Source organism: Mustela putorius, unplaced genomic scaffold, assembly GCF_011764305.1.
Source record: "Mustela putorius furo isolate JIRA1106 unplaced genomic scaffold, ASM1176430v1.1 tig00000174_pilon_pilon_pilon, whole genome shotgun sequence".
In the NCBI taxonomy this organism is placed as follows: domain Eukaryota; kingdom Metazoa; phylum Chordata; class Mammalia; order Carnivora; family Mustelidae; genus Mustela; species Mustela putorius.
In genome coordinates, this window is record NW_025421304.1 from 25,898,420 (window position 1) to 25,919,680 (window position 21,261).

At 38.8% G+C, this 21,261-nt stretch overlaps 1 protein-coding gene across 1 annotated transcript in view; it reads right to left on the minus strand.

The window, feature by feature from the left end:
• Positions 1 to 21,261, minus strand: part of NAE1 (NEDD8 activating enzyme E1 subunit 1) — a 28,781-nt gene continuing 7,520 nt past the window's right edge. The window contains exons 8-20 of the mRNA XM_004744315.3: positions 15,876 to 15,985; positions 14,356 to 14,418; positions 13,896 to 13,959; positions 13,318 to 13,409; positions 10,999 to 11,058; positions 10,777 to 10,910; positions 8,375 to 8,450; positions 8,006 to 8,045; positions 6,158 to 6,244; positions 5,354 to 5,446; positions 2,282 to 2,396; positions 2,150 to 2,199; positions 1 to 237 (exon numbers count right to left, since the gene is read on the minus strand). Of these exons, the coding sequence (XP_004744372.1) occupies positions 128 to 237; positions 2,150 to 2,199; positions 2,282 to 2,396; positions 5,354 to 5,446; positions 6,158 to 6,244; positions 8,006 to 8,045; positions 8,375 to 8,450; positions 10,777 to 10,910; positions 10,999 to 11,058; positions 13,318 to 13,409; positions 13,896 to 13,959; positions 14,356 to 14,418; positions 15,876 to 15,985 (1,094 nt within the window). The 3' untranslated portion in view covers positions 1 to 127. The remainder of the gene's footprint in view (positions 238 to 2,149; positions 2,200 to 2,281; positions 2,397 to 5,353; positions 5,447 to 6,157; positions 6,245 to 8,005; positions 8,046 to 8,374; positions 8,451 to 10,776; positions 10,911 to 10,998; positions 11,059 to 13,317; positions 13,410 to 13,895; positions 13,960 to 14,355; positions 14,419 to 15,875; positions 15,986 to 21,261) is intronic.

A 21,261-nucleotide genomic window follows, 5' to 3' on the forward strand; every position in this document is an offset into this window, starting at 1 on the left:
TTACAAATGAGAAAAATGTTTATTAAGGAAACATTTAACAATCCTCCCTTAACAGAATTATACAGACTAGAGCACAACTTGAAGGCAATTACAGTTCAAATCATTAACACTACATAGGGTGCTTATTCTACAACTGGAAAGTTGCTGAAGTCTGTGACATGCCACTATAAATGTAAGTATTATTAAAAATTACAAATTGCTTAGTGATTATTTTGATAACCTCCTGAGCAGCAGCTCCTGCAAGGAAAAAGGAGAAAGGCAAAGCTTTGAAAAAGGTAAATTTCAAGTTATATAAAAAATATTCAATTCTGTGAAGAAAACCTTTCCTTTCCAAAGGCAAAAGTGTTTAAAAATAAGCCAAAACAGGGATAGCTTACTGAATCACATCAAAATCAAGGACTGCAATTTTTTTTTTTAACTATTATTACAGGAACTTGAAATGTTGTCCTATATATTCACACTTTGGGATATCATGCCACAATTTAAAAGAATGAAGTATTATGGTGGTTTTGAATGGTTGATATTTTAAGTAAAGTCAAAAGAGCAGTATGGTTGATGGTAGTGCTTTTTAAAAAATACATATAGACAGAAAAGATTCTCAAAGACCACCCTTATATTTTACCCTGTGCCTACTTTACTTTAATAAGACAGGGATAATGGTATATTTGTTCTAAATACACCTGTAATTTGGAAACAACCTATACTAAACACCACCACGCTGCTATACTCAGTAACAGTCTTATACAGTAACAGGTTTTGAGTAACTAATCAAAGCAAACTGCAAATATATCAAAGCAGTTTGCTTTGATTAGTTACTCAAAACCTGTTACTGTATAAGACTGTATAAGACTCAAAACTTGTTACTGTATAAGACTGTAGAAAAAGCAAAAAAACTACACAGAAAAAAATTCTTCACCTATTATAATATGAGGCTTCATCTTCCACAAACATTCATTGATTTAATAAAATGAGACTATTATATTATATTATTATTATATTACGTACCAAATACTCTGGGCACTAGGGATAAAGAACAAAAGATATACATCCTTGACTTCATGGATCTTACTTTTTAGTAATAAGAGAGAGGTAATTTACAAATAAGTAAAACGTATAGTAAGTCAAATGACTCTAAGTGCTAAGGAGAAAAAGCAAGAAAGGGGGATATATATGAGTGCAAGAGGAGTGACTCAGTTTTAAACTGCGGAGTCAGAAATGGCCTCACACAGGGAAGATTAACACTTAAACAAAGACCTGAAAGAAACGGAATATAACAGTGTCCCATAGAATACAGAACTCGCTTCAGCAGCACATATACTAAAAGTGGAAAGAATACAGAACACATTATGGACTGAATGTCCTAAAAATTCATGTTAAATCCTTAATACCTAATGTGATAGTATTTGGAGACGAAGACGGGAGTCTTTGGGAGGTAAAGAGAGTCATGGGATAGGGCCCTCATAATGGGTTTAGTGCCCAGGTAGGTATCCCATCTGTCCTTCCCCTTCCTGAACAAAGAATGTTATATAATGGCACACAACAAGAGAGTAGCTCCCTACAAGCCACAGACAGGCCTCACCAGAAGCCAGGTGCCCTGGCCCTGACCTTGGAGTTCAGGCCTCTAGGGCATTTTTATGAAAGAGATGCTAATTTTCATATGGCCTTGAAGAACAGGTAGATTTTAGACATGTAAGAAATAGGGAGATTTAAGGCAAATGGACCCTGAGGGTTAAGGATTGAAGGAGCAGGAAATAAAAGGGCATGTTTCTGGGAAAAGGAAATAATTAAAAAAAAAACAAGGCCAGAAAGGCTGAATGGAACCAGAACATGGTGTGTTTTTAATGTCAAATCAAGGACTCTGCACTTGTTTTCTGAAGATTACTGTAGTATGCTTGTGTATACTGCCAGCGCATAGGGTCAGTTAAGTAAGAGACATGATCAGACCTGTGCTTTAGAAAAATGACTCTTCACTTTAAGATGGACAGCAGTGGGAGATGGAAAGCAGAGAGATAAGTAAAATAATCTAAACAACACAACATCCTATGTCAGTGACTTCCCTAGTTAAAACTGCTCAGAAAAAAAAACTTCCTAACTGTACTGTGTTACCAGAGATGCCAGTCTTCTTATCTATGGCGTCTACAGAACTTACCCCCTAAGAATGCAGCAATGGTGTGTGGCTCAGCAGCTCCGTATCGGCAACTACAGAAAAAGATGGAGACATGAACTTAGATTAACCTTACAAGACAGGTATTATTTCTCCTATGCCCTAAAAAATACTCACAATTCATGGACATAGTCATCTTTCACCATTACAGATAATCCATATTCCTGAAGGAAGCCAGTGAGACAAGACTTCAGCTTTCCTATATCTTCTTCAACTTGGTAGTTAGATATCCCTAAAAAAAAACAATATGAATTAATTTTCATTAATAAAATTTAAAAACCAATGGCACCTACTATTCTAAATCCAGTTTTAGATGTCCTAGTCAAAATAGTAAGGTATGATATTTACAACTATCACAAAGCTGTAACAATCAAAGAAACCATCTGAAGCCTATTAAAAATTCAAGTTTGATAAGTCTGCTTTGTTTACTGTTCTGTACCCAGTATCTAGAAAACTATCTGACACATCCTTGGTGCTCAATAATTATTTGACAGAGAACTGAATGAATAAGAAAGTGATGTCCCATTTATACTCTGTATAAAAATTACGGTGCTTGAGGGACGCCTGGGTGGCTCAGTTGGTTAAGCGGCTGCCTTCGGCTCAGGTCATGATCCCAGCGTCCTGGGATCGAGTCCCACATCGGGCTCCTTGCTCGGCAGGGAGCCTGCTTCTCCCTCTAGCCAGCCACTCTGTCTGCCTGTGCTTGCGCTCTGTATCTCTCTCTCTCTCTCTAACAAATAAATAAAAAATCTTAAAAAAAAAAAAATTACGGTGCTTGGGATGCCTTGGTAGCTCAGTCATTAAGCATCCAACTCTTGATTTTGGCTCAGGTCATGATCTCAGGATCTTGAGATCAAGCTCCACATCAGGCTCTGCAATGGGCATGGCGCCTGCTTAAGATTCTCTTTCCCTATCCCTCTGCCCCTCCCACCCTACTAAAAAATTATGGTGCTTATAAAAATTATGGTGTTTATTGTTCATTTCCAGAAGATTAAATGACACAGAAGACATAAAGCTATAATAGGTAACATTTATTGAGCATTAGTAAATGCTGGACAGTGTTCTAAGTACCATATAAATTGAGTTAATCTTCATAACAACTCTATGAAGTAGGTACTATTATTATCTCCATTTATAGGTGAGAAAACTGAGGCACAGACACATGAAGTTTTTTGGCTGAGTTACTTAGCTCCTAAGTAGCAAAACTTGGATATGGGCCTGGGCAGTTCTTATGCTTATGATTTTATGATTATAGTATGTCTCCAAAAGCAAGCTATTATTACTACTGGAAGGAAGAACACAATTGCTGTAATATTCAAAAGTTACAAAAACAAATCATATTTTTTAGCCCTTCTGGTTTAAAAACCATCACTACTCTTCCTAATAATAATAATACCAAGCCTTTATTGAATACTTACAAGGTGCCATGTAGTGTGCTAAGTGATTTTCATACATCACATGCATAATCCTTAAATCCAAGAGTAGGTATACACTATTATTGCCATTCCATAAGTGAGAAAAGACTTGGAAACAGTGACTCACCCATGATCAAGAGATAGTAAGTGACAGAACTTAGATCTGAAGCTAGGTTCAACTCCAAAGCCTGTGCTCTATGTGATAGCTAGTCTCCCAAGATGGCTCCCCAATGAACCTTCCTTTGTGCCCTCACATAGTCCCCTCCCAGTCTTAATCTAAACTGGCCCTATGAAGCCAATAGAACATGGCATAAGTGATGCTGTATGACTTCTAAGGCTAACTCATAAAAAGCTTTGTATGTTCCACCTAGGTCTTTTGGAATGTTAACTGTGGGAAAGCCAGCCATCATGTAAGAAGTCTGCCCTAAGAATACAACACTAAAAGGAAGCCCCAGTTAGCCATGGAGAGAGATGTCTGACCAACCGCCAAGCAATTCCCGGTGTTCAAACTAACATGCTAGTCATAGTGAAAATGTCTTCTTGGATGTCTAGCTCAGTCAAGCCTTCAGAATGATCCCAGCCCCAGGTGTCACACAACAACAAGAGTGCCCCCTCTCCCCAGCAAGAACTGCCTGAACCCAGCCAATCCACAAATTACAAGATAATAATTTATTGTTTTAAACTACTAAGTTTTGGGATGGTTTGTTATGCAGTAAACCAAAAATACAAGCTATCAAACAATACACATAAAATAATACATATTTGGTGTTTATTCCTTTGTTTTCTTCTGGTACACTTGCTCATTAAAACTGTAACTCAGTAGGCATACTATATCAGTTGGGGCAGCAAGTTTTGTGATACTCCTAAAATGTGCTGCTATGCAATAATACGGCACAATTAAAATTATCATCTTAATAAAAATATTCCAGGCAACTGAAGATATTTGAGATTATGCCAATTCTCCAATTAACTACATTTACAGACCAAAAAAATAGATTCTGAGCAAAGAAATCCCTACATCTTCAGAGTTCTGAATTCAAGTCACTGGCATACTTCTTATAGCTTTCCCATTGCACTAAATTAAACTCAGTCTGAGTCTTAGAAGTAAACTATGGAACCTGACAGAAAAACAAGTTTTATTCTAGGGGCACCTGGGAGGCTCAGTCGGTTAAGTGTCCGACTCTTGATTTCAGCTCAGGGTTGTGAGACAGAGCCCTGAGTAGGGTTCTGTGATGAGCATGGAGCCTGATTAAGATTCTCTCTCTCCCATTCCCTCTGCTCCTTCTCACCAACTCTGCTAAAAAAAGAAAAAGTTTTATTCTATATGCAGTCAACCAACATTTCCCTTTAATAGTTAAGAACCAACATTATTCATGGGGCACCTGAGTGGCTCAGTCGTTAGGTGTCGGCTTTTGTCTCATGATCCCAGCGTCCTGAGACTGAGCCCTGCATTGGGCTCCCTGCTTGGTGGGAAGCCTGCCTCTCCCTCTTCCACTCCCCTTGTTTATGTTCCCTCTCTTGCTATGTTTCTCTCTGTCAAATAAATTTCTAAAATCTTAAAAAAAACAACAAACCATTATTTGCAAATACTTACACTTAAAAAACAAATGGTATTTTCTCACTGACCTGAAGAAGGTATAAACTGCTTACGGTGTAAAATTCAAGCACCACTACTATAAACACCCCAAGAACACCCAAGAAACTTTAAGATTTAATTCAATTTAATTATTTATTCAAGACTTTATTGTATATGATAATAAGATTCTAGTCTTACCTGGATATCGACCATGTTGTTTATGAAATCTATCAACAGCCCGTAACATTAAATATAATACTATCTCATTATCTGGATTGTCCATGCTGGAAACTGAAAGGGAAAAACAATTCATATAACTTGGGTAATTCATTACATAAAAACAATGTAGAACTGAATTTACTATATACTCAAGCTTCAGGATACAAAGCAATTCTATCACAAAATTTAAATATTTTGTGACAATAAAATACAAAATGATAAATAATAGTAAAATAAAGGGAGAGGGAGATATTTTAAAAACCCTATGTTCTTAAGGACTATCAGCTACTCACATAATCCTTATTAATGTAGTAATGTTCTGACTTTAGCTCTTCTTCAACTCAGTAGTCTAAATATGATTTCATGCAGGGGCACCTGGGTGGCTCAGTGGGTTAAAGCCTCTGCCTTTGGCTCAGGTCATGATCCCAGGGCGCTGGGATCAAGCCCCGCATCAGGCTCTCTGCTCAGCAGGGAGCCTGCTTCCTCCTCTCTCTCTCTCTGCCTGCCTCTCTGCCTACTTGTGATCTCTGTCAAATAAATAATAAATAAAATCTTTAAAATAAATAAATAAGAATTCATGTATATACTAAGTTTTTATTTTGCAGTTATGACTATTTGGAAGTATGACTACTTCTTGGTTTATAGAATAAAATTTACAGTACAATATTTACATTATTCGGTCAATTATCATATACTCACTACTATTAAAATATAAAATATTTATTTATATCTCTAAATTTAATTAAAATTAGTAACCTAGCATCAAAAGGTTATTATACTTACTTATTTCCTCTTTGTTAATTGTATCCAAGCCATATTCTTCAGCTAAGGATCGACATCTTACCACTCGAAGAAATGCAGAATTGGTGCCTGAAAACAAGAAAGACATTATGGAAGAAAACAGTTAAGACGTGAATATTCCAAATCACAAGTCACTCTAAGAACAGGGAATTCTGTGTATACTCTTTACAGACATGGAAATCCGAAGAAATACCTCTTTGGCTTGAATGGTTAGCAGAGAAGGCACTAGAGCACAAATCAACTGAAATTCATATCCCTAGCAGTACAACCAGCTCAGCATTGAGTAAGAAGGTGATGGCAAATCTCTGAGCTTGCTTTCATTTGTAAAATGGGGATATTACACCTTTGAAAGCTGTTCTGTGGATCAAATGTGCAAGTGTAGCAAGTGCATACCTAGCACAATGCCTTTTAAGACTCAGTGAATAGTTGTTTTTCTCATTATTAAGGATAAGTAGTCCTAATGGAGAGCATTATATATATTGTACACTTAAATATGTAAAACTTTATTTTTTAATCAATTTTTTAAAGATTTTATTTGTTTATTTGACAGAGACAGAGATCACAAGTAGGCAGAGAGACAGGCAGAGAAAGAGAGGGGAAGCAGGCTCCCTGCTGTGCGGGGCTCAATGCCAGGACCTTGAGATCATGACCTGAGCTGAAGGCAGAGGCTTTAACCTACTGAGCCACCCAGGCGCCCCTCTAAAACTTGCTTTAAAAAAACCTTTGTATTATGGAAATTTTCAAACATACCCCAAAGTAGAGAGAACAGAATTAACTGTCAAGTACTGAATATCCAGCTTCTAATTTTGTATCATATAAGCTAGTAGAGCAAACACAAATGCAGAAACAAGGTGCAAGATTGGTAGTGAAACAAAACATTAAAACTAAGCCTCAACAAGCACAATGGAAGAGTCATTAAAGGGAAAACATGGATAAATATATTTTAAGGCTGGGGAACATACAAAATAAAGACTTTTGCAGAAGCTAAGAGCAATAGCTACAGGGAAAAATTGTCAGCACATAAAAGAAATTTTATTATTCTTAAACTTACTCTTAGTTTTTTCTTTTCTTTCTTTCTTTTTTTTAAGATTTTATTTATTTATTTGAGAGAGAGAGAGCACAGAGAATTAGAAAGCACAGAGGGAGAAGCAGACTCCCCACTGAGCAGGGAGCCCAACAGACTCGGGGCCTGATCCCAGGACCCCAGAACTCTGGGATCAGGACATGGGCCAAAGGCTGATGCTTAACCAGCTGAGCCAGGTGTCCCTCTTAAACTAATTTTTTTTTTTTTAAAGACTTTATTTATTTATTTGACAGAGATCACAAGTAGGCAGAGAAGCCGGCAGAGAAAGAGGAAGAAGCAGGCTCCCCGTGGAGCAGAGAACCCAATGCAGGCTCGATCCTAGGACCCTGAGATCACGACCTGAGCTGAAGGCAGAGGCCCAATGCAATGAGCCACCCAGGCACCCCAAATCAAAGCTGAAACAGTACTGTCAATGCACACGTGACTCAAGACTTCACGTCCAAAGTCCTCAGATAAAACTTTCCCAATTTATTTAAAAGTAATAAGCTGAAAATAATTCTGTATTAATGACAATTTTCAATTGACCTTTCTGTCTTTTCAGCACTACTATAGACAGATGTGCTCTATCTGTGACCCACTCTTAAAACACACTCTCCTTTTATTATATGATGAGGCAAAAAAACACCAACTCTTAGTAATTCTTATCTATACCACTGAGACCATGGAAAAATTTTAATTTCAGCCATTTAAAATTCCTGAAAACATTTTAATCAAGCAAATAAGGAAATTAATTCAAGGGGACTTACAGAGTAATTTTAATTCTTTCTCTGAAATGGACTCTGGTGCCTGTAAAGAGAGAAACGCAGGTTTTTCTCCAGTATAAAAGAGGAGATGAACACAGACTGCAGCACAAAGCCAATCACTGGGAGAGGAAAGGCTTTCCCCCAGCGCTGCAAGAGTTCTGTAAAAACATCTTGTTTCCTTAGTCAAGGCCTTTCTCATTAGGCAGGTAAGTGAGTGATCCCTCTAAAGAGGCCTCAAACCAGTGCCACACCCTCTATGTCTAAACCTTTTTGGCTCCCAGAGTTACGCAATCAGGCCAAATGGAGCGGTACTGTCCACAAAGGCACAATGACTGTCCACAAAGGCACAATGCGCTCAGCTCAGAAGCTTACCTGGCCGATAGACTGCAACAGTTTGGCAACATGATTACCCACGGCAGCAGCATCTTTCTTTGCTTTTTCACGGTATCTGGAAAAAAACAAACATCTGTTTTAATAATTTTTAAAGTTATCAAAATTTAAATATCACCATGAAGCAAATTTCTTTCCTTTTCATGAAAAAATACTGGTTTGGTAAGACACAAAATGTGAAAATGCCATGGAAATGCTACCAGTAGCAGCTGTTAGTGGCTGGGAATCTCCCCAGTGTTGGTGATGGACTTCTGGAATCTGCTAATGCCCGAGCTCCCTCTATAGTAACAGCAACTTAAAAACTACCCTCCTAGAAGGATCTATGAGCCATACTTCTGGGAGGACCTGACTACATACGTTACTGAAGAACATGATGTATCTCCTTGAAGTTAAATCCAAAGAAAGTTAAATACTTCAAAACTGTCTATCTACAGGGGCATCTGGGTGGCTCAGTTGGTTAAGCCTCTGCCTGTGGCTCAGGTCGTGATCCTGGGGGGTCTCAGGATCAAGCCCCACGTGGGGCTCCTTGCTCAGTGGGGAACCTGCTTCTCCCTTTCTCTCTGCCTACTGCTCCCGATTGTGCTCTGTCAAATAAATAAATAAAATCTTTAAAAAGAAAAAAACTATTTACAAATTCATGTAAAACCTTTAAGTCTATTTATCCTTTCATTCTCTAAAGATGATCTGTGTTAAGCTGACTACCTTCAATGTGAGGTCATACTTCAGTCTATCTTCAACTGACTTTTCCCAAGTTTTAAATAGTTGAAATCTTAGGCTAGGCTAACAAAGATGTGTTAGACAGTGGCTGAGGTGAAAAGTGCAATATCTAGAGAACAGAGATCTTCTGTGTGACATCCTTTGGTCCTTGGGGAACTCAAGCCAGCGGCCCAGAATTCATCAAAAACATGCCTAAACTACATAAGGGTAATTAATATCCACTGAGACCTATACGTGGGACAGTCTATCTGGGTTCAAACTAGTGACACCTAGAGAGCTGGTGTTCATCTACAGTAGCAAACTCTTTAAATTATGAAACATTACGATAAAAAATTCATCAAACTAAGACTTCAAGTTTTAAGTTACAGATAAAAGTTCCTACAGGGCCACAGCTAAGAGTGTAGAGCTGGGCAGCATCTGACTCTTGGTTTCAGCTCAGGTCACGATATCAGGGTCATGAGGTTGAGCCCTGCGTTGAGCCCTACCTCTGCCTCTGCAGTGGGGAGTATGTTCCAGGTTCTCTCTCTCCCTCACCCTCTGCCCCTACCCTCCTCATTCACTCTCTCTCCCTAAAAATAATAATCTTAAAAAAAAAAAAGTATAGAGCTGGGTTTCATGGATTCAAATCCTGGTTCTGCTGCTTCCCAGCTATCTGACTCTGAATAAATTACATTTTCTATGTTTCAGTTTCCTCACCTATAAAACTGGGACAATAATAGTATCTCTGGGGCTGTTGTAAACATTAAATTAGTTAATATACAGAGCAGTTCATAGCACAGAGTTAAATGCTCAAATATCAGGTTTTGTTGTTTTTTTGGGTTTTTTTAAAGATTTTTTTTTTAAAGTTTTATTTATTTAGAGAGAGATCACAAGTAGGCAGAGAGGCAGGCAGAGAGAGAGGGAGAAGAGGGTCCCTGCTGAGCAGAGAGTCCGATGCAGGGCTCAATCCCAGGACCCTGAGATTATGACCTGAGCTGAAGGCAGAGGCCTTAACCCACTGAGCCACCCAGGTGCCCCTTTTTAAAAGATTTTATTTATTTATTTGACACAGAGAGAGAGTTCACAAGTAGGCAGAGAGAGAGGGAGAAGGAGGCTCCCTGCTGAGCAAAGAATCCAATGCGGGGCTCAATCCCAAGACCCTGAGATCATGACTGGAGCTGAAGGCAGAGGCTTAACCCACTGAGTCACCCAGGCACCCCAAATATCAGGTTTTTATAATGAAATATGAAAGAAAAAATCTGCCCCCTATTCAGTAGATGGGAACTCTCTGTACTTTCTGCTCAATTTTGCTATAAAATACCTAAAACTATTTTTTAGCTTATTTTTAAAGAAACTATTACAGAGGTGCACTTGATTTATTTTTAAGAGATTTTATTTATTTATATGACAGAAAGAGACACAGTGAGAGAGGAAACACAAGCAGGGGGAGCGGGAGAGGGAGAAACAGGCTCCCCGCTGAGCAGGGAGCCCTATGTGGGGGGCTCAATCCCAGGAGCCTGGGATCATGACCTGAGCTGAAGGCAGACGCTTAATGACTGAGCTACCCAGGCGCCCACTGCATTTGATTTCTGATAGAGTGATAAAATATATTCAACTGTACTAGAAACAGGTTAATTTTTCAGAAACATAGTTTGAAACAGTGAACATAGTCTGAAAACATGACTTACACATTCTGCAGCTTTATATATTTGCTTGAATCTGCAATCATATCAGGAATTGTGCCTCGAACAGGTAAATTTCCCTGACCCTCTTTGGCCACAAATTCCTTTAAGGCACGAGCTAAAATCCAAAATGATGGAGTCTAAAAGAATGAGAAAAAAAATTAGTATTAAATGGCATCTGAAATTGACCCAAAGATTAAGGTGGCACTATTTACTTTTGGTTGTTACCTGTTTGGTGATATTTATGCAGTGATCATCATTAAATATATCTTCAATACTGCTTGGGATCTAACGAAGAAACACAAAAGATTTACTTATACTAAGAATGTGGCCATATGTATTTCCATTATTTCCCAAACAAGTTCTCTGAATTCCTACATTGTAATGAAATACGAACTTCTGATGAGCTTAGGCAATTTCGTAAGGATTTTATTTATTTGAGAGAGAAAGAGAGAGAGAATGCACGCACACAAGTGGTGGGGAGAGGCAGGAGAGGGAGAAGCAGACCCCCTGTTGAGCAGGGAGCCCGCACTTGGGAGCTCACTCCCAGGACTCTGGGATCATGACCTGAGCTGAAGGTAGATGCTTTATTGACTGACCCACCCAGCCGCCCTGTGCTTAGACTTTAATTGAGAATCAGTACCAGAGAACTGATGAGGAAACAGAGAATGGAATGAAGTCCCCTCCTGCCCACTGGTGTCAGCACTAAAGATTGACCTGTTCTCTTTCATCACACATGGATTACAAAAGGAGCCAAAGTAAATCTTTGATATAGTTACATCTAAAGACATAACAAAGATTTCAGATATTTGTAATTCAGAACGTCTGAGTCAGACATTCAGATTTGTAGTCCTTCATGTGTTTTCAGCTTGTCAAAAACTTGAAACCCTTATACCCTAAATCAGTAACTACTGGAAGAGACAACAACTCTGGTAAAAACTACATAGTTTAAGTACTTTTAATGCTGGCAAAATCATCATACATTAGTAACAACTATTGAAATTGTAGGTTTTTATTCTATAGCTTTGTGGGAAAAAAAATTTATTACCAGTAACCTCTTAACTGGTTTTTCTGTTTCTGTTCCCAGTCCCCTGCAGTCTATTTTCCTCACAAGAACCAGAATGATATTTTAGCAACATAAATCAGGTCACTCCACTCCCTGCTCAAAACGCTTCTGTGGACCCCTTCTGATCCTAGGCCTCCTCACCCTCATCATGCTCTACCCCTCTGCTCTGCTTGAATTTTGTTCATAACATCTACTGCATTTGTCTGTTTGCTTAGTTCACTATACAGAACCTAACTATGGGAACCCTGGGTTTTTTTTTTTAATTGGGGTAAATTTTACATTTAGTGAAATGAATCTTAAATGTACAGTTCGATGCATGTCCTTTTAACCATCACCTCAATTAAGACATAGAAAATTATCATCACGCCAGAAGACTGATAAAGCACACACTTATTTTTTTTTAAGATTTTATTTATTTATTTGACAGAGAGATAGAGAGAGAGCACAAGTAGGCAGAATGGCAGGCAGAGGGAGAGGAAGAAGCAGGCTCTCTGCTAAGCAGGGAGCCAATGCAGGGCTTGATCCCAGGACCCTGTGATCATGACCTGAGCCGAAGGCAGCCGCTTAACTGACTGAGCCACCTATGCGCCCCTAAAGCACACACTTTTAATTACTCAGCCATACTACCTTATTGTCTCCAAAAAGCTTGTAATGACAGCTTAAGTGCTTTCCTAATGTGAAAGACAGCATTTTCTTGACATATTGAAATTATAAGAAAATTCTTAACTTACCAGTTGTGTTATGCCAAATTTCCCAAAAACCTCACTGGCAAGACCTTAACAACAAAACAAAGGCCATCTAAATGGAGTTATCCTCCGAATAATGTCTTACAATATCATTAAGAACGTCTTCCATTATATCCAAGTAACTATTGTCAAAAGCAAATGCAGATTAAGATTTAACTTTTAGGCAACACAATTTTGGACCAGCAAAATATCAACCTCATTATATATTTCCTACACCCAAACTGTTACTATTCACAAATCATGTACTTCAAATAATGTATATAAATCATTGTATCACTATTATATCCTGAAGCACTGATATCCATTTCAATAAGGACAGTATGGTTTTACTAAAACACGATTCAATCCGTATTATAGACACTAATTTCTAACAACTTTACAATTTAGGAAATATTAATTTAAATCTAAAGTCAGGGCACCTGGTAGCTGAGTCAGTTAAGCAACTGACTTGTGATTTCAGCTTAGGGCATAACCTCAGGGTCATAGGATGAAGCCCGGCAGCAGGCTCTGCACTCAGCTGGGAGTCTGCATGGGATTCTCTCCCTCTCTCTCTGCCCCGCCAAATCACGCACACATGCACGTATGTTCTCTCTGGTGCCCCTTCTCTAAAGTAAATAAATACATCTTTGAAAAAAAAAAAAAAAAAGGAAAGAAAGAAATCTAAAATCAACTATTTCACATGAGGACTTCAAAAAACACCTTTCTTGTATGAATTCTTCAGAAACACTTTAATACCTGAGTTGTATTTAGTGCTGTGTTCACATTTTTAATAGCTTCTTCAAAATTCTCTTCATCTTCTGGAGCCCCGTTTTCATTCTTCAGAATTCCTAGTAAAACAGAAACTGGTTAGCAAAAAATAGCCCTTTCCTTCTCACCCCTATGCTCTTCCTAGCATTATGGAAATAACCTCATCAGATCTTAAAAGGGAGGATTGGACTGAAACTTAGGAATAAACAGGTTTATCATTAGTCATTTTTTTATTAATATATTAGTAGCTATCTTTTGGAGCTTTTACTCTGTATCAGACACTATTAAATGTACTTTACATTTTATGGTATGAATGAATCCTCACAACAACCCATGAGGTAGGTATGAGCAGCCCCCAGTTCCTCATTTACTGATGAGGAAACTATCATTAGTCGTTTAAAAAAAACTGTATGATGAGTGGCTCCTAAACCTCCCCTGAGAAAAAATAAAATACAAGCTCATGAAGGCATCGTCTGATAAAGCTCCTGACGGAAATCCAATAAACAGCTTCAAGCAATTTGCTTTTCAAACTTTATACAACATTCAATTATATCCCATCACATTACCTTGTCTAATCAAATCTCTGAAGTCTTCTTTCTCTTTATACGTTTTAGGTATTCGTCCATTTGTCTAAATTGGTTAGAAATTTTTAAATTCTAGTTATAAAAAATCAAAAGATGGAAATCAAGAGTCCAAAGATTCCCCCATTCTCCCCTTCATGCTGAGATTTCATCAGCAAATACCTCAGTGAAATCAGAGGTTGACTTGAAAGAAAACACAAAACTGGGCCATTTCTCTACATTCATTCCCCACGCCAGTTTCAGAATGACATTTATTGGTATTTCATTTTGTTAATAAAAATATCAGTCTCAAAAGAGGAAATGCCAGATTTAAACAGAAAAGCACCCACCTCCCCTGTAACCACATAAAGAAAAGAATTAATGTCCCACTTTCCTCTACTGAAATCCTTTAAACTGAAAGTACAGTCACACATGGAATATATGTTTTTTTAAAAAAAGGACGTACTTCACTATACCACTGTGCTAAATATTTAGCTACGATCACAATCCATGGAGTATGGCTATGGTCCTAAAAACAAAAGAAAAATCAAAGAAAATGTCAGTATTAGCTAATATTAATTGTTTACCTTTATTCTTCATCACATCATCTCATTTTTAACAAATCCAACAGTAATTATGATCATCTCCCAGTATATGTAGTATTGGTGAATGGAGAGAAATGAACTGAGTAAATGAAAATTGCTTTATAAACTTTTTCTAGAAGTAATATCCAATTTAATCCTAATATGGCAGGTTTGTACTATGACTGTCCCTATTTTACCATCAAGAAAAGTGTCTCAGAGACTGCCACCCAAAGAGAAAGCACAAATCTCTTGATTTCAGATATCAATCGTAGACTGAGAAAACTGTCTTCTAGTCAAAAACCTGTACTTTTTTTTTTAAAGATTTTATTTATTTATTTGACAGAGAGAGATGACAAGCAGGCAGAGAAGCAGGCAAACAGAGAGGAGGAAGCAGGCTCCCTGCTCAATCCCAGGACCCTGAGATCATGACCTGAGCCAAAGGCTGCGGCTTAACCCACTGAGCCACCCGGGCGCCCCCAAAACCTGTATTTTAATAAATACATGGGTAGAAAAAAAAAAAAACAACACATACTCCTTAAGTTACATAATCTATTATAAATACCATTATTTCTATAATGAAATATGGAGTTGCCTGGTAACTCTTCAAACACTAAAAATAACTTTCAAGAGGAATTAATTTCGGGGCACCTGGGTGGCTCAGTGGGTTAAAGCCTCTGCCTTCAGCTCAGGTCATGATCCCAGGGTCCTGGGATGAAGCCCTGCATCGGGCTCTCTGCTTGGCAGGGAGTCTGCTTCCTCCTCTTTCTCTCTGAGGAAAGAGATCTCTGTCAAATAAATAAATAAAATCTTTAAAAAAAAAAAAAAAAGAGGAATTAATTTCAATAAACACCAAACCCCAATTCACACTTTTTAAGAAGTATATTTAGTTGTTTACAAAGGGGTCATGAAGAGGGCTGCTGGGATATGTTTATGTCCAATTCACTGACCTGGGTGTTGATTACACTGATATGTTCAGTTAACGAACTTCTCTTCAATAAAAGAACTTTTCAGGGGGACCTGGGTGGCTCAGTGGGTTAAGCCACTGCCTCCGGCTCGGGTCATGATCTCAGGCTCCTGGGATCAAGTCCTGCATCAGGCTCTCAGCTCAGCAGGGAGCCTGCTTCCCTCTCCCTCTCTCTCTGCCTGCCTCTCTGCCTACCTGTGATATCTCTGTCAAATAAATAAATAAAATCCTTAAAAATAAATAAATAAATAAAAGGACTTTTCAAATTTTGCTGGAAAACAAATTCACTTCAAACAAATTAAGTACAATGTTGTTACTATGTAATCTGGATGACGAGAATATGGATGTTTATAGTATTTTCTCATCGTGGTATAATTCAAAAACCTGAGGTTAAAAAAAAATCTTTTAATCTATCTGTAAATGGAAGGTCATACATACCTTTTTTTCCATATGATCCAAATCATAAGACTGAAAATGTTCTCTCAGTTCAGGAAATGGCTTATCCAGTCGTAGATCCTCTAATGCATTATCTGGATGAGATTCTATTACTGTGAAACAAATAATCCCCCCCAAAAAAGACTTCTTTAGTGATACTTCTAGAATACACTACATTATAGGGGCTTAAGAAATCTGTAATTTTTGAGAGTGGGATATCCAACTTGCAAGCAAGCAGCTTCATTTTGTGCATGACAAAAGAGTGATTTAAAATTGGATGATGTTGAGAGGGGGCAAGATGATTTTTTGTTCAAAAAAGTGCCCAGTGCCATACTGTGGAAAAGGGAGGCAAGCACAAGATTGGGCCAAATCTCCATGGTTTATTTGGCTGAAAGACAGGTCAGGCCCCTGGATTTTCTTACACAGATGCCAATAAGAACAAAGCCAACGCCTGGGGAGAGGAGACACTGAAGGGGTATTTGGAGAATCCCAGGAAGTACATCCATGGAACTAAAATGAGCTCCGTGACATCAAGACAGGAGGAAGGGCAGACTTGATAGCTTATCTGAAAAAGCTACTAAGGAGAAATAGTTGGCCATGCTCATTTATTACAAAACAAAAATGTCTCGAGACTTTTTTTTATGTGTGCCATATTTAAATTGATCTCATACACCAGAATTCAGATCATGAATGGCTGACAGAATATTTCTTTTGAACAGTTCTGATTTAAATAAGATTGGCTCACGGTTAAATGAATATGATCAGCTTTTTGAACTTTGAAAGTAATTCTGGTTCAGTAAGTGCTGTCACTATTTTCCTCTTCTAAAAATATGATAGGAATTGATTAGTTATGTTCAGCTTTTCACAGAGATGGTAAATACTATCTCTAAACTTATAGGAGATTTTTTAAAATTTAGATTCACATAACTGATTATATTAATATATTTAAATCCTGAGGAAATCCCTTCACTGTCTCAGAAAAACAAGACTCAGCTGTGTTTCAAGTTGTGTTCCTTAGCCTGTTAAAGGCAAGGCTAAAGAAAAACTTTATCTTTCTGGTCTTAACTATGCCAATTTAATTAAAATTCCCGCATCAGGTGCCTGGGTGGCTCAGTTGGTTAAGCGGCCGCCTTAGGCTCGGGTCATGATCATAGGATCCTGGGATCGAAGCCCACATCAGGCTCCCTACTCAGCGGAGAGCCTGCTTCTCCCTCTCCCTCTGCCTACTTGTGCTCTCTCTCTCTGTATCAAATAAATAAACAAAATCTTAAAAAAATAAAATAAAATTCCCTGCATCTAAAATGTTGCCCAGGGATGCCTGGGTGGCTCAGTTGGCTGGACGACTGCCTTCGTCTCAGGTCATGATCCCGGAGTCCCGGGATCGAATCCCACATCGGGCACCCAGCTCCATGGGGAGTCTGCTTCTCCCTCTGACCTTCTCCTTGCTCATGCTCTCTCTCACTGTCACTCTCTCTCAAATAAATAAATAAAGTCTTTTAAAAAATAAAATAAAATAAAATGTTGCCTTTTACTTAATGAAAAACATTTGTGTGTTTACGTATAATATTAAATAAAGAATATTTAATACTTCTCACATTTTATAGATGGTCTGTAAGGTCAGATGCTTTTAAAATTCAGTGTGACAAGATATAGCAGCAGACTTGGCTTGTGGATTCTTTACTAAGTCAGACTAAGTTATAATTCAGGATTGTCTTCTAAGCAGCTATTCAAAGACACAACTGTGGGAGTGCCTGGGGGCTCAGTGGGTTAAGCTTCTGCCTTCAGCTCAGGTCATGATCTCAGGGTCCTGGGATCAAGCCCCGCATCTCTGCTCAGCAAGGAACCTGCTGCCCCTCTCTCTCTCTGCCTGTCTCTCTGCCTACTTGTGATCTCTGTCTGTCAAATAAATAAATAAATCTTAAAAAAACCAAAAGAACAAAAAACAAAGACACAACTGTGGAACTACCATTTATGTATGATTGGTAATGGTGCTTTTGCCAACTCATCAGAAGGGTTAAAATTGAGGAGATAGGGCGCCTGGGTGGCTCAGTGGGTTAAGCCGCTGCTTTCAGCTCAGGTCATGATCTCAGGGTCCTGGGATCGGGTCCCGCATCGGGCTCTCTGCTCAGCAGAGAGCCTGCTTCCCTCTCTCTCTCTCTGCCTGCCTCTCCATCTACTTGTGATTTCTCTCTGTCAAATAAATAAATAAAATCTAAAAAAAAAAAAAAAAAAAAAAAAAATTGAGGAGATAGATCATCAACACAAGTTTGTAAATTATGTGATAAGGCTTAATATAATTAAAAACAAAATCACAGGGGTGCCTGGGTGGCTCAGTTAGTTAGACATCTGCCTTCAGCTCAAGTCATGATTCCAGGGTGCTAGAATCAAGTCCCACATCAGGCTCTCTGCTCAGTAGTGAGTCTGCTTCCCTGTTTCCCTCTGTGATCTCTCTCACTTTCACTCTCTCTCAAATAAATAAGTAAAACCTTTTTAAAAAAATTAAAATTAAAAAAATTAAAATTAAAAAAATTAAAAATTAAACATCACAGATCATGAAACAAAGAAATTTCTAATTTTTTTAAAAGATTTTATTTATTTATTTGACAGAGTGAGATCACAAGTAGGCAGAGAAGGAGAAGGAGAAGCAGGCTCCCCACTGAGCAGAAAGCCCAATGTGGGGCTCAATCCCAGGACCCTGAGACCATTACCTGAGCTGAAGGCAGAAGCCCAACCCACTGAGCCACCCAGGTGCCCCAGAAATCTATAATTTCTAAATGGGCATAGGGCTTACAGGTTCTTTTCTGTTTCCTTTTTTTTTTAACCCAAGGAACTGATTTTAATTTTTTTATTTTTATAAGTAAGCTTCACACCCTATGTGGGGCTCAAACTCGCAACCCCAAGGTCGAGTCAAGCGCTCCACCAACTGAGCCCTCCACGCACCCCTTTTCTGTTGAGATAAATTTATATATACATATACATTCACATTTTTCCAAATGCACAAATCATAAGTGGACTATAGTTTTAATAAGAAAAACTCAAAATTCCTTTAGAGTTTAATTTTCTTGCTATTATAATTTTAAAAGATCAAAATTGATAAAATAGGGGCGCCTGGGTGGCTCAGTTGGTTAAGCCACTGCCTTCGGCTCAGGTCATGATCTCGGGGTCCTGGGATCGAGTCCCGCATCGGGCTCTCTGCTCAGCAGGGAGCCTGCCTCCCTCTCTCTCTCTCTGCCTGCCTCTCCGTCTACTTGCGATTTCTCTCTGTCAAATAAATAAATAAATAAAATCTTTAAAAAAAAAAATTGATAAAATATGTGCTCAGATAATACTTAACAACAACAGTACCTTTCCCCTCCTGTGGTCTTTAGTAGACATCATCCCCATCTACCTAGACCTCTTCCCTAGGAACTTGATGGTTGTCCCAACCTTCTTTCTTTTTTTTTTAAGATTTTATTTTTAAATAATCTCTGCCACCCAAAGTGGGGCTCAAACTTATAACCTCAAGATCAAGAGCTGCATGCTCTTCCGACTGGGCCAGCTGGATGCCCCTATCCTTGATTTCTTTCTTCTTTGGCCCAACATCAGTTATGCCATATGTCCTAATATCACAGTTTCCATATGGGGGAAGAACAGGAATGTGTAATTTCAGTGACCGTTTAGAACTAGGCCAAGTTTTGTCACTTGTGAGCTGTGTGACTTTAAGCAAATAACTTAATCTCTCTGTGCCTCAGCATCCTGATCTGCAAAAAGGAGATATAATAGTGCCTACATTATAAGGATTTTGTAAAGATTATATGAAATAATCTACATTAAGGCAGGCACACAGCCAGCACATTAACCCTCATTATTTTCTACCCCCTCTTCCCTATCCTTGTAACATCAGCCTTAGGTCAGGGGTTTGGTCTGTCTCCCTCACCTAGCTACACCACTGGAAATTTCCTAACAACAACCCTTTCCTACGATCTTTGCCCCTTCAAATCCATTCATTCTCTACCCCACTTCAGGGTACACATTTGAAATAAAATTTTCACCCGTCACTCTCTCACTTATAAGTCTTAAAAGGCCTACTAGCACCTGCCAACAGTTTATCCCCACAAGCCACCCCCTAACTGCCCAAGCAGATACTACTCCCCAGTGACACTACCAACACCAAGGGCTATCACTACACTAGCAGAGTACCTGGCTCAGAGCCATGCAGGAATACTGAATGAAAACTGGATGATGATTTAAGATTAAAAATTTGTAAGTAGAGGCATGCCTGGGTGGCACATCAAGTTAAGCGTCTGTTTCTTGGTTTTGGCTCTGGTCATGACCTCGGGGTCATGAGATTGAGCCTCTAGTCAGGCTCTCACTTAGGGCTGAATCTGCTTGAGATTCTCTCTCCCACTCACCTCGCTCTCTCTGGCCCTCCTGCTCATACTCTCTCTCTCAAATAAATAAATAATGGGGCATCTGGATGGCTCAGTGGGTAAAGCCTCTGCCTTCAACTCGAGTCCTGATCCCAGGATTTTGGGACTGAGCCCCACGTCAGGGTCTCTGCTCAGCAGGGAGCCTGCTTCCTCCTCTCTCTCTGTGTATCTCTCTGTCAAATAAATAAATACAATCTTTAAAAAGAAATAAATAAAATCTTTTTAAAAAAAATTTGTGGGTGCCTGGGTGGCTCAGTGGGTTAAGCTGCTGCCTTCGGCTCAGGTCATGATCTCAGGGTCCTGGGATCGAGTCCCGCATCGGGCTCTCTGCTCAGCAGGGAGCCCGTTTCCTCCTCTCTCTCTCTCTGCCTGCCTCTATGCCTACTTGTGATCTCTCTCTGTCAAATAAATAAATAAAGTCTTTAAAAAAAAAAAAAAAAAAAAATTTGTAAGTAAAGGTCTAACATCAATCTTGAGCTAATGCAAGCCTGCCTATGTACGACTCCGGTCTCCTGTAACACTGTTTACTTGGAGCAGTAGTCAGGTAAATGCCTTGTTTATTGTGTAGAACTGTACCTGAACTGTACCTAAGGCCTCTTTGAAAATGTAATGAAAGATTGGGAGAGAAAGGTAGTATGACATCTATGTGTCACTGTGACCCATATACCTTGACTCGCACCTGTAGCAGCTCTACATGCCCTATGTGGGTTAGGGGGCAAAAAAAGCTACAGACTTGCTTTGCTGGTGGGCCTCCTAATAAAATAAAGAAGCTGTACCTGTTGTATCTCCTGCTCTGTATCCTTCTATAATGCTAAGTAAAGGAAATATTAGATTAATGACTATTGATTCTGAACCTGTAACCAGAGTTGTACTGTTAAAATTTATTTTGCAATTTTTAAAAAAGATTTTATTTATTTATTTAACAGAGGGAGCACGAGCAGGGGGAGCAGCAGAGGAAAAGGGAGAAGCAGGCTCTCTGC